The sequence below is a fragment of the Tetrahymena thermophila genome (genome assembly GCF_000189635.1).
Source record: "Tetrahymena thermophila SB210 genomic scaffold scf_8254610, whole genome shotgun sequence".
Classification (NCBI taxonomy): domain Eukaryota; phylum Ciliophora; class Oligohymenophorea; order Hymenostomatida; family Tetrahymenidae; genus Tetrahymena; species Tetrahymena thermophila.
In genome coordinates this window covers 195982-209840 of record NW_002476380.1, presented here as the reverse complement: position 1 = coordinate 209840, position 13859 = coordinate 195982, and the positions used below count along the sequence as shown (strand labels likewise).

The 13859-nt window shown below is 23.0% G+C and overlaps 7 protein-coding genes across 7 annotated transcripts; 2 read left to right on the top strand and 5 right to left on the bottom strand. All coding sequences in view use genetic code 6, as the record gives it.

Annotated features, from left to right (window-relative positions):
* Positions 1-234: 234 nt before the first annotated feature.
* Positions 235-3168, bottom strand: TTHERM_00335780 (SET domain protein). The gene is made up of 5 exons (XM_001017546.3): positions 2624-3168; positions 1903-2564; positions 1276-1844; positions 891-1226; positions 235-832 (listed from the first exon to the last, which is right to left on the bottom strand). The coding sequence occupies exons 1-5, from the start codon at positions 3126-3128 to the stop codon at positions 505-507; spliced, it is 2400 nt and encodes a 799-aa protein (XP_001017546.3). The 5' UTR covers positions 3129-3168; the 3' UTR covers positions 235-504.
* A 433-nt stretch (positions 3169-3601) lies between these two features.
* Positions 3602-4645, bottom strand: TTHERM_000335779 (SET domain protein; the record flags this gene model as incomplete). The annotated part of the gene is made up of 4 exons (XM_012797972.1): positions 3602-4234; positions 4293-4367; positions 4418-4476; positions 4528-4645. The coding sequence occupies 4 exons, from the start codon at positions 4643-4645 to the stop codon at positions 3602-3604; spliced, it is 885 nt and encodes a 294-aa protein (XP_012653426.1).
* A 377-nt stretch (positions 4646-5022) lies between these two features.
* Positions 5023-5865, bottom strand: TTHERM_00335770 (arylamine N-acetyltransferase; the record flags this gene model as incomplete). Its single annotated transcript, XM_001017545.1, has 1 exon — positions 5023-5865. The coding sequence occupies one exon, from the start codon at positions 5863-5865 to the stop codon at positions 5023-5025; it is 843 nt and encodes a 280-aa protein (XP_001017545.1).
* A 760-nt stretch (positions 5866-6625) lies between these two features.
* On the top strand, positions 6626-7393 carry TTHERM_00335760 (hypothetical protein; the record flags this gene model as incomplete). The annotated part of the gene is made up of 1 exon (XM_001017544.1): positions 6626-7393. The coding sequence occupies one exon, from the start codon at positions 6626-6628 to the stop codon at positions 7391-7393; it is 768 nt and encodes a 255-aa protein (XP_001017544.1).
* A 207-nt stretch (positions 7394-7600) lies between these two features.
* TTHERM_000335759 (zinc MYND domain protein) lies at positions 7601-9109 on the bottom strand (the record flags this gene model as incomplete). The annotated part of the gene is made up of 10 exons (XM_012797971.1): positions 7601-7830; positions 7882-7929; positions 7982-8066; positions 8127-8249; positions 8311-8410; positions 8464-8608; positions 8667-8733; positions 8780-8824; positions 8880-8942; positions 9044-9109. 10 exons carry the CDS (start codon positions 9107-9109, stop codon positions 7601-7603), a joined length of 972 nt encoding a protein of 323 aa, XP_012653425.1.
* Positions 9110-9487: 378 nt separating this feature from the next.
* Positions 9488-12605, bottom strand: TTHERM_00335750 (hypothetical protein; the record flags this gene model as incomplete). Its single annotated transcript, XM_001017543.3, has 4 exons — positions 9488-10666; positions 10718-10775; positions 11196-11797; positions 12045-12605. 4 exons carry the CDS (start codon positions 12603-12605, stop codon positions 9488-9490), a joined length of 2400 nt encoding a protein of 799 aa, XP_001017543.3.
* A 351-nt stretch (positions 12606-12956) lies between these two features.
* On the top strand, positions 12957-13415 carry TTHERM_00335740 (transmembrane protein, putative; the record flags this gene model as incomplete). The annotated part of the gene is made up of 1 exon (XM_001017542.3): positions 12957-13415. The coding sequence occupies one exon, from the start codon at positions 12957-12959 to the stop codon at positions 13413-13415; it is 459 nt and encodes a 152-aa protein (XP_001017542.3).
* Between the last annotated feature and the right edge of the window lie 444 nt (positions 13416-13859).

Below are 13859 nucleotides of genomic sequence, written 5' to 3'. Positions count from 1 at the left end.
AGTCAATTGTACTTTATTAATTTAATGTGTTTCTAAACTTAATTTATTACTAACTAAATTATTTAATTAATTTTAGATTTATTTATTTATTTATTTATTTATTTATTTATTTATTTATTTATTTACTTTCTGTGCAATTGTTAATATGACTTAAAGTAGTATCTAATTTTTATTTTTTTTTCAAACAATTTTTAATTTAAAAAAATATCTTAAATTGAAATTATTTCTAACAAATATATGCTCTGTTCAAATTAAGTTTTTATAAAATAATTATTTTTAACAAATATATGCTCTGTTTAAATTTATTTTTTATAAAATAATAATTTTTTTTACATAAAATTTTTTATTTTTTTATGGTTACATTTTGATAAATTCTAATTTGGTTTATAAATTATTAGATTGATTATTTTTTATAGTTTTTAAAAATCGTAATAGCTATTTTTTTCTTGTTTTTTCTGTGTTTTGATTAATTGAATTCCTAATACTTGTCAGTCTATCAGTCACTCAGTTCTTTATAAATTTAGATATTATTTTTTTTTAGACTTGCTATTTCTTTTCTTCTTATTCAAACTTATCATAGTACTCGTTAAAATATTTCATCCATTCAATTTGATAATTTCTATTATAATCGAAATATATTTCTTGTCCTTTTTAAATATCTTCCTTAGCACTGAATCTAACTATATTGATGCCTCTGTTATAAATGACATCAACTTTGCAATTCGCCATACTACCACAATTATGATTTACATATCTCATTTTATTTCCATATCTAAAACTGTCCACATCTGTCTCCTTATTAAGCATAAATAAATAACTAATCCCTTAAGGCCTAGTAAATAATAAATAAAATTAAAATTATTTATTTATTTTTAATAAATAATAGTTACTGTTAGACTTCTTGTCTTTCTGTTCCTTATTTTTCATTTATGATCTCTCCTATATAGCATCCAATATACTAGTTCTTTTTAAAATCCTATCCAGCAAAAAGACCCAGACCTTCACAAACAAGACTTTTACCAAGAAGCACTCGCGGTTTACAGTTATAAAGGGCTTAAGAATTAGTGCAGTAATCAATATTGAGTCCAAATTTTTATATTGTTCTTGCATTCCTATTACAGAAGCATCTACAAACTTCTGGGTCGCACTCTCTCAATTTACTTCTGCATTAGCAATTTTTATCAGTTTGGCATGTCATATCATTTAAGCAATTACAACCTAATTTCCTAAGAATGAATTTAAGTATTTTATTTCAAATATTTAAAAAATTTTTACTTATTTTTTGATCTACAGTAATTAGGGCATCCACAAAATCTTTCACATTCATGCAAAAATTTGCTAATAATCTCTTAATAAGTCATATATTAAAGATCACTAGATTCCTCATCATCATCTTCTTCATTACTATCTATAGAATTATTGTCAAAAGAAAGCTCTAATACCTTCTTTGTGTGCTTTTTTTCTTTCTTTTAAATATGTTTTAACTTATCAATTCTCTTTTACATTTTTTCAATAAGATCTCTATTTCTATAGCAACGGCATCCATTTTCTCCATCACACACACCTGTATGAAAGCAAGGAGTGTAATTGCATTTGAGCATCTCGCTTAACTCTTTCAATTAATTCAATATTTCTTATTTCTAGTCAGGGATATGATAGAAGTGTTTTTAAATATATTTGTCATCCAAAATATTTTCTGAGTCTTTGCTTAACAATTTTAAATACTCCTTTTCTCTAGATTAAATAAAGGCATTTATCTCATTTTGTATTCTTTCTAAGCTGTAATATTGAGGTCTAACACTTTTTAAGTACTGATAAATATCCTTACACTAAAATTTGAGATCCTAATTGAAAAATATTCACTTAATTAATAAATATAAGTGGTATAAAAATAATAATTACATCATTAGAAGTGCTCATGTTAATGATGATAGTCAAAAAGCAAGGATTTTAAAATGTAAAGCAATCTGCAAAGTAAAGAAGCATGTTTATCCACCTTTTATTCAGGCAATTAAATTTATGCTATTATACTGAAATCAAATCTTATTTATTTTTATTCAGTTGATTCCTAAAACAAAATTCATGATCTTTACACATAAATTTATGTGCATAATTAGTTCCATTATACATTGTTAAAAAATCTTTGATTTTATCAATATGCAATTAGTGTTTTGGAATGTTTTTATCAAAGAGTGGTGTCCAATTATCATTTTTAAGATAGTGGATATCGTTACAGCTTTTGTGGATCATACAGTTATACTGAATGCAAATAGGACAGAGAAAATAATTGTTCTTAAAAACATTTAGTTTAAATTTTTTTTTTTTTTCATGTTCATTTCTCTTAAATTCAATTAGCATCCTATATCTATCTTAAAATGCGCTCCACCAAATATGAGGAATTCTGAAGTCAGAGTTTTTAGCAAATTCGATTTAAAAAATTTTGAGAACCCGAAAATTATACCCATAATAATACTGGATGTCTTTAATTATGCATTTGAGAAGTAATTCTGTGTATTTAGTAATGTAAGTAGAACTTATTGATTAAAGAATTTTTTTCTAATTTTCTTTTTTTTGATTAAATAAAAACAAATTAATTTTTTTTTTTCCAAAAAAGTAAGCTAACCTTTTAATTGCTTAGCTTGCTAACTCTCTTAGTGATTTACTTGGTCAGATTTTTTCAAACCTATATTTTCAACATCTCTGTAGAGATATTTTGTTTTTTCATCTTTTATAGATTCGTTTATTTGCACATATGAGTTTACATGTTAGAAAATACCACCTGAATAAACTTAATCTCTGTTTTTAAGTATTTAAACCACAAATTAGTGAGGCTCAATAGACATCTCAGACTGAAAAAAATTCTATACCTTTTTTTTTATTCTTTTTACTTTATTTTAGTGTTCAGCGATGCCTTTTTGTAAATTCTATTAAATATAGATATCATTATCGCTGTACCCTTTCCAGCAACAAGCTCTAAAAGCCATTTTAAACCTAATATATGCAGAAGCAATAACCTTTACCATCCCTTCCTTAATTTTCTATTGATCATTTATATCCAAATTGAAGAAATTTTATTCCTATAAATCTTACTCTTAAGCTCTGAGCTATATTTCAAATTTTGGATCCATTTTATTTTCAATAATCTATTTATTTTGATTTAATATTTAATTAAAAATTATGAAAATATAATCTATTAAGCTTCCCATATATACTCTTATATTTACATATTAACATAATTAATTCAAACAACTTAAATTTTAAACTGAGTGAATTTTACTCTACAGAGCTTTTAACATTAAATTTGTTGAAAAAAATTAAAGCTTGATTTGATAATTACTAATTTTAAATAAATATTTGATAATATCAAAATTTAAATAAAAAAATCTTTAAAATACTATTTCAATTTTTTCTTAAATATGCTTTTTAAAAACTTTCATAAATAAATAAATATAAATTTCAAACTAAAGCTACATCTTTAAAGAAATACTTCAGTTCAAGAGTAATTAATTTTAGAACTATGCTAGTCTATTCGAATAGATTTTGTTTTGTTTATAATAAATATAAGAAAGTACAATTAAAAACATTTAAGTATAATTTAAATTCATTTAATATAAAACTAGTAAATCATAAAGATAATGACAACTATAATAATAACTAAAAAGCATTCTGCTACTCTATATAATTACATTTTGAACCTGGTTTTCAAATCATAGTTTAGGTATTCTGGATTTGAAATTTGATCATCAGGAAAAGCTATATATAATTTCATGTTTGTTTATGTATTTTATCTTTAATCATCATTTAATGTTTCATTTTAAAGTACGCTCTTTTGCTTTTAACTAAACTTACTTGTTTTTTGAAATTTATTTCCTATTCCTGAGGGAATTTATAACTAATTTTAGCTAAGATCGTTACTGCTGCAAATTGCACTGCAAAGTTTTTAGTTATCGTTTGCATTCCAACCCTAAAGATCTTCGTAATTATTTCTTTACGTTGTTGATATTATTGATTTATTAAAACTGTATTACCTATCGCGTAAACTTAAAGGATTTTATGTATGATTATGATGCTAATTTGCTTATGATGATAATTATTCATATATTTATTTGTCTGTTGTGACATTTTAAAACGTTTAAGTGTGCTATAAATTCATTAATTCGCTTTATCTTTCATCTTACGATATAGTTTGAAACTCGCTGAGTAAATTATCTAACTTCTTTTTATACCTCATATACTATTTAAAATATAATTTTCTTCATCTTATTTGTAATTTTAATCTAATAGGAAGTTACTTCAGGATCTTTTTCAACTTCCTAATTACTTGCTTGCTTCACTAAATATGTCTGTATAGAATCCTATCTATTAAGCTTATTTTATTGTTAACTATATCTATCAAATCTGCTAAAAAGTTACCTACCTCTTACTACATTTCTTAAAGTTTAAATTTAGCTTCTTGTTCTTATATTTGCAATGCCTCTATAATATATTTTTATTTTAATATTACTTTATTGATTGATGCATTTTTACCATTAGCTTCTTTTGCCATTTTAATCAACTTCAGGTTGATATCATCTTCAAACTATTTTAAAACTTTTGAACTCTCACCAATCTTTTGTTCTATATCCAAGTCTGCTAATTGCATCATTTTTTTAATTCTGTTAACCTCAAAAATTATTCAAGTAAAAATAATTAAATTATACAAAATCTTAATGAGATAATTTTTGATATAAGCTTATTTTTTGTAGAATATAGCTATCATCTATCAATAATAAAATGAATGATAGAACCAAAAAAAAATAATACAGACAAATTTAGTAACTTTGATAACTTATAAAATAACTAGCTGCTAGGAAATATTGTTTGTTAAAGTAAATTCTTAACAGTTGGTAATTTATGATTAAATAAAACCTAAGAAATGAAATTTAATGCAAAATCTATTTATAAAACAAAAATATTTTAATTTAAATTTTCACAAAAAAAACATAAATAAATATTAATTAATTTAGATATGTTTTTGTTAGCTCAGATGTTTTTGAATAACGAATTATATGCTATTTAGCATTAATTAAGATCTAAATTTTTGAAATGTTACTTAACTGTGTTTAAATATTCTTCGTCATCAATAAATTAACTAATTTCAGGTTTTAATCTATGCTGATCATTTTCTTTTAATAGAGCTTTATCAACTATACAAATGGCTCCACTTTAAGGGAACCTTAAAATCCTCAAAATATTATGAAACGGAGTAACATTAGGATTTGTGTAAATATGATTTTGGAATGAAAGATTGTGAAATTCTTTAATAGGTGTCAAATTAAATGAATAGATATGATTAGATTCATCATTTCTATTTATATGATATAAAATTATATCTTTTTTATTTTAATCCCATTACAGGAAGCACTTAGTGTAAAGAAAATTGTATACAGGGCTTTTATCTTCGAAATTTAAATCAATAGCGTATTAAAAATATCCAGATCCAACGTCAACTAAATACGAATCACCTTAATTTAGTACATTTTTAACCAATATTACTACATGGTTATCAGGTATTTTAGCATATGAGCTATTTAATATATATGATTCGTACCCTAGAGTTTATAAGAAACTATTAAAAAAGACATTCATTACTTGACAAAATCCTCCTTGGCCACTTAAAACTAAGTTTTTAATTTCATCAAAAGTTAAAGGTCTTCTTTGGTCAACTGGAGTCGATAAAAGAAATATATTCTAAAATGGAATATGCTCTTAATATTTTGCTATAGCTGTTTACAGAAACTATAATTTGCATTAATTTTCCTTTAAAGGTTCTAATTATATAAGGGAATAGAGTTTTGTCACTTCTTCTTATGTTAAAAACTTCATTTTTTTTTAATTTACTTCTTTATATTAAGATTTTTTTTGTAATTGTAATTGTATTTTAGTTTATTATTATTATATTTAGTATTGTTTATACTTTAAAAAGTATAAAAGAACATTCTTATAAATTTGGTTAAATATTCTTTGGTTATAGTAGCACTAGTCTATCTTTAATTAGATAATTTTGGAAAAAATCTAGAACTTTATTAAAATAACCCTAGCTGCATTAAAAAATTGCTTTCAGTAATTAAATTTCAGATTTCTAATTTTTTATGTTTAAGTAAATGACAAATCTTGTATAATAATTATTTATTTACAAACTTATTTTTTCCTTTGCTAAATTTTTATTCATATTAAGTATTTTTTATTATTCACGAATTATTTTATTTTATAAATTAACTTAATTAGATATTTTTAAAAAATATTTAACTTAATAAAATTTTAAAATAAAAGATAATTCATTTTTGATAAAATAACAGAACAAGTGTTTGTAAGAAAAAAAAATATTAGATTAAATAATTAAATAATTTAAATACACTCAATAAAAAACCATAAAAGCCAATCATTTTTTAATTGCGCTTAATATAATCAGTAAAATGTTGAAAAACACAATTCAATCAATTTTATTATTAAAAGCAATTTAAATCTAACACCAAAAACTGTTTTTTATCAAATTTAATAAGAGTGAATTTTATATATAAATCATCATAAAAAAAATTAATAATTCTTTTTAGAAAATCTATCATTTCAAATTTAAAGAAAAGAAATGATTTTAAATACATCAAATAGTTCGGGTAATATTTTTTAGGGGTCTCTAGATGGATTAAATACCTTGTAGAGGAATTCTTCAAAAGGAATGAATATTTAAAAAATATCTACTTTAAAAAAATCTGATTTTATGTTACCTAAGATAAAGTAAGAAATTCAAAAATCATACGATGATCCATATAGAGAAGATAGATTTGTCGAAAAAGACTTGTCATATTATAAAATTTAGAGGTACAATAAGAATGGGTATAAACGCTTTGAAAATAATAACATGATTGGAAAATCAGCTAGCTATTAAGTTGTAAATAACTCAAATAACCAGACACCAAGAAAAGAAATATTGCACACATAAAATAGTTATATGGAATCATCTCCTTTAAATATTAGATAGAAAGCTAATCTTGAAATATCTCCTAAATTCCAATAAAGCAAGATGAACTAATCAAATAGCTCTGCCCAAATACTAAACTCTATTTCAGATATTGCCTAGAACTATAATAGCGCATTGGTTAAAAAGAGCAAGAACTTAATGATTAATTAAAATTACTAAGCTTTCAATCCCATAAAAGTTTTTTAAAAAGACCGAAAAAAGTCAATAGAATAAAAAATAGAAGAGGATTCAAAAATAAATAAAAATTTAAATTAAATCAGAAATTTGCTTGTTTCTTAAAACACTCCACTAGTGCAAGAAAGTTATGGCTAAAAATTTTAGAAATATTTTGTGGGTCATAGGGTACCAACATATTTTCATAAGGCTAACCAATGAATGAATGATATTCTCTTTATTAAGTAAAAATTAATTTTACATACAAACTTGAAGAAAAAAAAACATAAAAATTAGTTTTATATTAATAAATTATAATAATTATTATTTAGTAAGTTCGTTCTCATTTATTTATTTATTATTTTGTATAATGTTTATTTTCTGTTTCATATAAATTAATTAATTATTTTTAATTTTAAAATCAACCAATCAATCTTAATATTCTTTTGTCATGTCAAGCATTTCTAATAATTTTTTGGTCTTCTTATGGTTAGGACCTTTTACTCTTAAACACTCTTAGTATGCATTATTAATGTATCTTTTATATCTATCTTCTTGGTCAGCATATCTAAAAATTAATGCAAGGGCTCTATATGAGTTTAGTAAAGGTACAAATACAGCTTTTCTCTCCTCATCCTAGTATCTTTCTTCAAAATAAACTATTTTTATGTTCTTATTAAATATTTTTTATATATCATTTTTAAATCTACTTTGTATGGTCTGCAAAATGTCACAGGCTTCCTTTACAAGCATATCATCTATTATTTATTTAAAATATAATGATCTTAATTATATTAGTATGTAACTTACCTGGATTTTAAGCTTCATTATTTCCTTCAGCTAGATCTACTCTTTTGAAATATACCTTGAAATAATTGTACCAAATTTCAGCAGTCTGTTGTAATAATTATTTATTTTAAAATTAAAACTTATTTAGCAAAAGAATTAATTATACCTTTCCATAAAAAGCTTCTCCTTCAGCTATTTGCTTTTTTTGCAAAAATATATTTCCCATAGAAAAATAGTTAATACTAGTAATTATATGCTCAGGACCATACTTCATGCTATCCATATAAATCTTTTTATTATAAAATTTCATTTTATAATTCTATTTTTGAGAAATAAGAAAAAATATTTACACCACTTTTGAGTTCATCTAAAGCTTTCACATATTCCTTTTATCCTAAAAATAGCTTTGAAAAAGTTTTATGAAGAGTTGCCCTATAGTGTACAGCTTCACTTCAATAAAAAAGTATTTTTATTAAACAATCAATCAATTAATAAATGTTTACTCTTCATTAATAATTTCAACATCATCTCTACGCTTATCATCTTATCCAAATTGCTCATCTCTTTTTTCAAGCTTTTTATTATACTTTGAAAAGTTCCAATAAGCAGCAATTAGAAATTCTTCTGCTTTCTTAAGCTTTCCTTCAGCTACAAAAATACATGAAATAAAATTACATTTTATTATGTTTAAATTAAAAAAGCCTACCTATGTAAGCCTCAGCAAGAATAAAATACCCTGGTAAAAGCAATACAGAGTTTTCACCTCCTAAATCCTTTAAAAATAAGTTTAAAGATTAGCATATTTTGTAAAATATTTACTTCTTTCAAGTCTATAATAGCCCTTTAAGCATCTTCAATTGCTTACTAAATTATAATTAATAATATAAATAATTATACATTTTAGCTAATTTATAATTACTTCATTTTCACCTTCTATTAAGAGTGCTTTAGCTTTTTCTACTTCTGCAAAAAGTTCAACTTTCTAATATTTAATAAATTTTATACCAAAACTATCAAATTATCATCTAAATGATAATGAGTTTATCATTATAAATAAAATGTGCTTTTAATTAATTCAATTACTGCTTATGCCTATGTTCTTTCCTTTTTTTAGCCTTTCTTTTCTTGTTAAATCTAGTTAGATGCCATTAGTAAATTTACGTTCTTAATGATAAAATCTTTACTTTTTAAGTTGATTGATGATTTATTTATATTGAAACAACTTTCTAAACAATATTATATTATTGAGTTATTTATTATAAATCATTTAATTTAGTGAATTAATTAATTAACTAATTAGATAGATATTTAACAAAAAATTAATCAGTTGTAATATTTAAAATTAAATTTTTCATAGTATATCTAAGAGAAAAAAAACTTTTTAAAAATAATAAATTAAAATGAAATTAATTAAAATTTATTTTATTATCATAGAATATTTATTTATTTATAGAATTATTTATTAATTTCCAAAAGTAAATTAAAAAAAAATATAAGTATTATATGTTTATTTATTGATATTTTATTTCAGAAAACATTCTTTCCATAAAAAAAGCTAACACCTAATGTAATATGGTGACATTCATGGTATTGAGACTCTATTTTTAGAAGCTTATCTGAATGTTTAAACATTTTTTCTGAAATCCTTTCTTCTTTTCTCTTTTGTTTCATTAAATTTTAGCAGAATTCACACAAATTTATCTAATTCTTAAATTAATCGCTTTCCCTACTTCTATCACAAGAAAGGCATATCCATCTTCTGCCCTAAATTACTTAATCGCATCCAATACATTCAATTTTTTCGTGAGTATCTTCTTATGATTATTCAAATTAAGCTATGCTTTTTTAATCGTTTAAGGGAGGGTCTATCAATTCGGGTTAATTATTCAAACCAAACTAATCTGAATTAAAGTTTTGCATAACAGCTTGAAAATGAATGAAAACAATATTTTTGAAGAAGAAATGCTTATTGGATTCATTGTTGAAGCATTTTTCACAGTAGTATTCGTTTTTATTAAATGAAAAGTATTGATTTTCTTCTTTCTCAGGAACGAAAGCATGATTGCAAATTTTGCAAACAGAACCTCTTTTCAACTCATAATCACAAACTCTCTTTATAAATTTCTCTTATGGTGCATGAGTAAATATGAGATCAAGGACAGGTTAAATATATTGAATATGCTATTAACTTATATTATGCTAAATGTAAGGCTAATTGTATATCTTTTGTTTGAATGTACCTTCCCAATCTAAAATATGCTAATTTGAAATGCAAAGCTCTAAGGAAACGGGGTAACCTAATTGTTTCAAATTCATTCCACAGTTAAACAGAGTAACCTTTTTTTTAGGATCCTTCAAAAATTTTTCTTTAATTTATTTATAAATTTAATCATAAACGCTTTAGTTTCCTTCATTGTTTTTCTATGTTAGACTTAGTCCTTTTGCTTACTTAATTAAATCATTATCATTTTTTATGTTTGATTACCAATTTTTGCAGTAAAATTGCTCCTTTGCTATAATTTGGTTGTGTCCATCAATAATCATAATAGCAGGATAATATTCTTAAGGGAAAATGCTAACTAACTAAATTTAGACAGAATAATCACAGTAGTAGAATTCCATTTCCTTGTCATACTACTGTATTTTAATCTAATTTATAAAATCTAAATCACTTTCTTCGACATCCAAAACACAGACATTTAAATTCTATTTTTTATAATAAACTTTTAGCTAAAGTATTTGATGATCATGTTTTACCTGATGTTTTTTTTTTATTTCAAATATGTCTTTAAGAGCTTTAAGAGATAATTTCTTTCTAAATAAAAATAAAACTTGTTTAAAAAGCAAAAAAAAATAATTTTTAGAAAAAATTTAAAATATGATTTTAATCAAACAAGTTTAAAAAAAACAAATAGAAAATAAATTGGTTTAATATATTTATTTATTTCTAAGTTAAAACATTGAAGCTTCATTGATTAAAAGAAAGGTGAAATTGAAAAAATAAATGAAACTATAAAATAACAAAATTTTCGAAATAAAACTTATTAAAATATCTGCCTGTTTATTTTAGTAAATTGCATCATAATTTTAATAAAAAATATTTCATAATAAAAATAAATTATAAACCAAATAAATAAATAAATGTACTTAGCTTCAAATATATTTTTTTAAATAAAAATATTTGAAATCATGATTATTAGTAAAGAAGAAAATTTATTAAATTAAGATTATTTACTTGTGATTGATAAAGAGTATTGCTAGTATCTAGTTTGGATTATTTTTCTTTAGCACTCTAATTGATTATTCTGAGATTTTACTTAGATTTAGATAGTTTGCTGTTTCTTTAATAATAGGGTTTATTTGAAGCTATATTTTTTCAGGATCGAATGCCTCTCCTTGTTGGAGCTCTACTTTAAGTCCACTTTGTAATAAATTCTAAAAGCAGTTAATGTTTTTATTTTAAGAGTTATTCAAATCAAATAAGTATTCTTCAAAACTGGCTTTCACATTATGTGCTATTTCTCCTTTTTAAATTGGAAGAGGTTGCTTTTGTTTTACATTATAGTCCACTGAAACATTAAACTGTTTCTAAATATCATCCCAAAAAAGCTTAATATCTTTAGTTCTTAAAAGTTAAATTTCATTAATGTTATTCTCTTCAAAAATCTAAGTCAAAAACGGTATGTGCTCTCGAGGATCGATGATTTAATCTGATTCTATTACAAAATTCTCTTAAGGTATAATGCTAAAGAGGTATGAGATAAGAGTTTCCATTTCCAAGGAGTTTCTTTTGTGGACTTTGTATTTCAAGATTGGTTTTAAATAAATTTAAAACACCTGTATTTTTATTAATTTAAATAAAGTATTGTTGATAGATAATTCATTAATTTTTAGTGCTTTTATCAACAAGCTCAATTTATATTAATTATTTCCAAATAATTTTTTATTTTTCTTAAAAATTATTTTTAATCAAGTTCATTCAAAATTTTTTTAGTGCTTTTAATATTTTCATTCTAATTTCCTCAACAAACAACAAATACTCAATTTAAATTTATCAGTTAAATTCATAGATTTAAAAAATTACTTGCTCTACATCTGTGTCGTTTGATATTATTTACTTTTCTAAAAGTATTAAAAATTCTGCCTACAGATTCTCATGATACTGTAAAATAGTGCTGTAAATATCTTTCTGTAACAATTCTTTTATTTCAAAATACATATGTCTTTCCTATTCAGAAAAAGCTTCTGTAATTTCAAACTCTCCTTCTTAATCAAATGTCTCTATGATATCTTCCATTTCGTTTTTAGTCTTATTGCTACTTATTGTCTTACATTTTAATGTTTTGATAAACTCATCCAAAATCTCTTATGCTTCTTCACTTCCTTGTTTTCCTTCTTCTTCTAAATCTTTTTTGATCTCTGAAAACTCTCCGACACAACGGCCAGAAAGTGTTCCTATTTCATCAATCCTCCATTCCTAAAAAAAAGACTTTTAAATAACAATCATCTCTCTGTGCTTGATTTCATATTTTGTGAGTTCCGAACTATATATTAATCTCTCTCTTATATTCTAAAAATACTTTTCGCATAATTCAGACTTTTTCTTTTACTTCTCGAATTGCTGTATCATCAAATCTGTCTTCATAATTTCAAATTTTATTTCTAATTAATAAATTAAGTTTGATTGATTGATTATTTCTTCTACTAATTATTTACAAAAATAAAATTTTTAAGACTTAATGACATTATTAATTAAAAATAGTAATCACTACTTTATTTCAAGTTTTTTATAAATTTTATATATTTGCATTGACTTTTGTTATTATTATGAGAAATATTCTTTCATAAGTAATGTAGCATCCAATTTATCAACACAATTATTCAATAGTTCTTTGACTCTTTAGCAATTAATTATAAGTATCATTAGCTAGTATTGAATAATATAATTCTAAAAACAAATCAAAAATAACAAATTAGTAAAAAAGAAAAAGAAAAAATGAAAAAATAAAATATAATCCTTGTTGCTATTGTTGTCTTCGCCTGTGCCTCCTTTATTTAAACCAAAAATGTTGGATAGCTAGAGATTATTAAGAAATACTGCTCTGAATAATTGAAAAATTGTACTAACAACAAGGCTTGTTCTTAAGCTATATCAAAATGCTAAAATCAGAATGACATCACCATTGTTGATTGCCTACAATAATGCAATAGCTTTTATGCTTAAGAAATCACTAAATGCCATAATGAAAAAGCTAAAAATCTTAACTAGCTTGACATCATTTAGAGATTTTGCTCTGTACAATTGAACACTTGCATCTAAGATAGAGTTTGTTACAGATTACTCAATGATTGTGAATCTAAAGACGACATCTCTGTTATTGAATGTCTATAATAATCAAACAGTCTTTATGCTAACTAAATCACCTAATGTCATGATGAAAACTCTGATAATTGAACATAACAAATGAATAATAAAAAAAACTTATTTTAATTGGATGTAAAAAAAATATGCATATATAGAACTTTATATTTATATAAATTAAAGAATTTTAAATGAAAATATTTCATAGGTGACTAAATTAATCTATTCTAATTTAAATTAAAATCAAAATACAAAAATTTAATATAAAAGTATAATGTTTAATTCTTTCATAGAATCTTTTATAAACAAAACTCTTTATCCCTTTGTTATTTATCCTTTTTTTATTGTTATTTATAATTCAATTAATTCTTGATAATAAAATAATTAGGAAAATAAATTTGTTGAACTTTTTCTCACAAAATATAGGTTTTTATAAAATATCTTGGAGTGTATTTTTATTTTGATTATATAGAATAAAATTAATAAATTTATCCAATATTTAAGTCTAATTGTCTCTTAATTTATAGATTTAAAAGA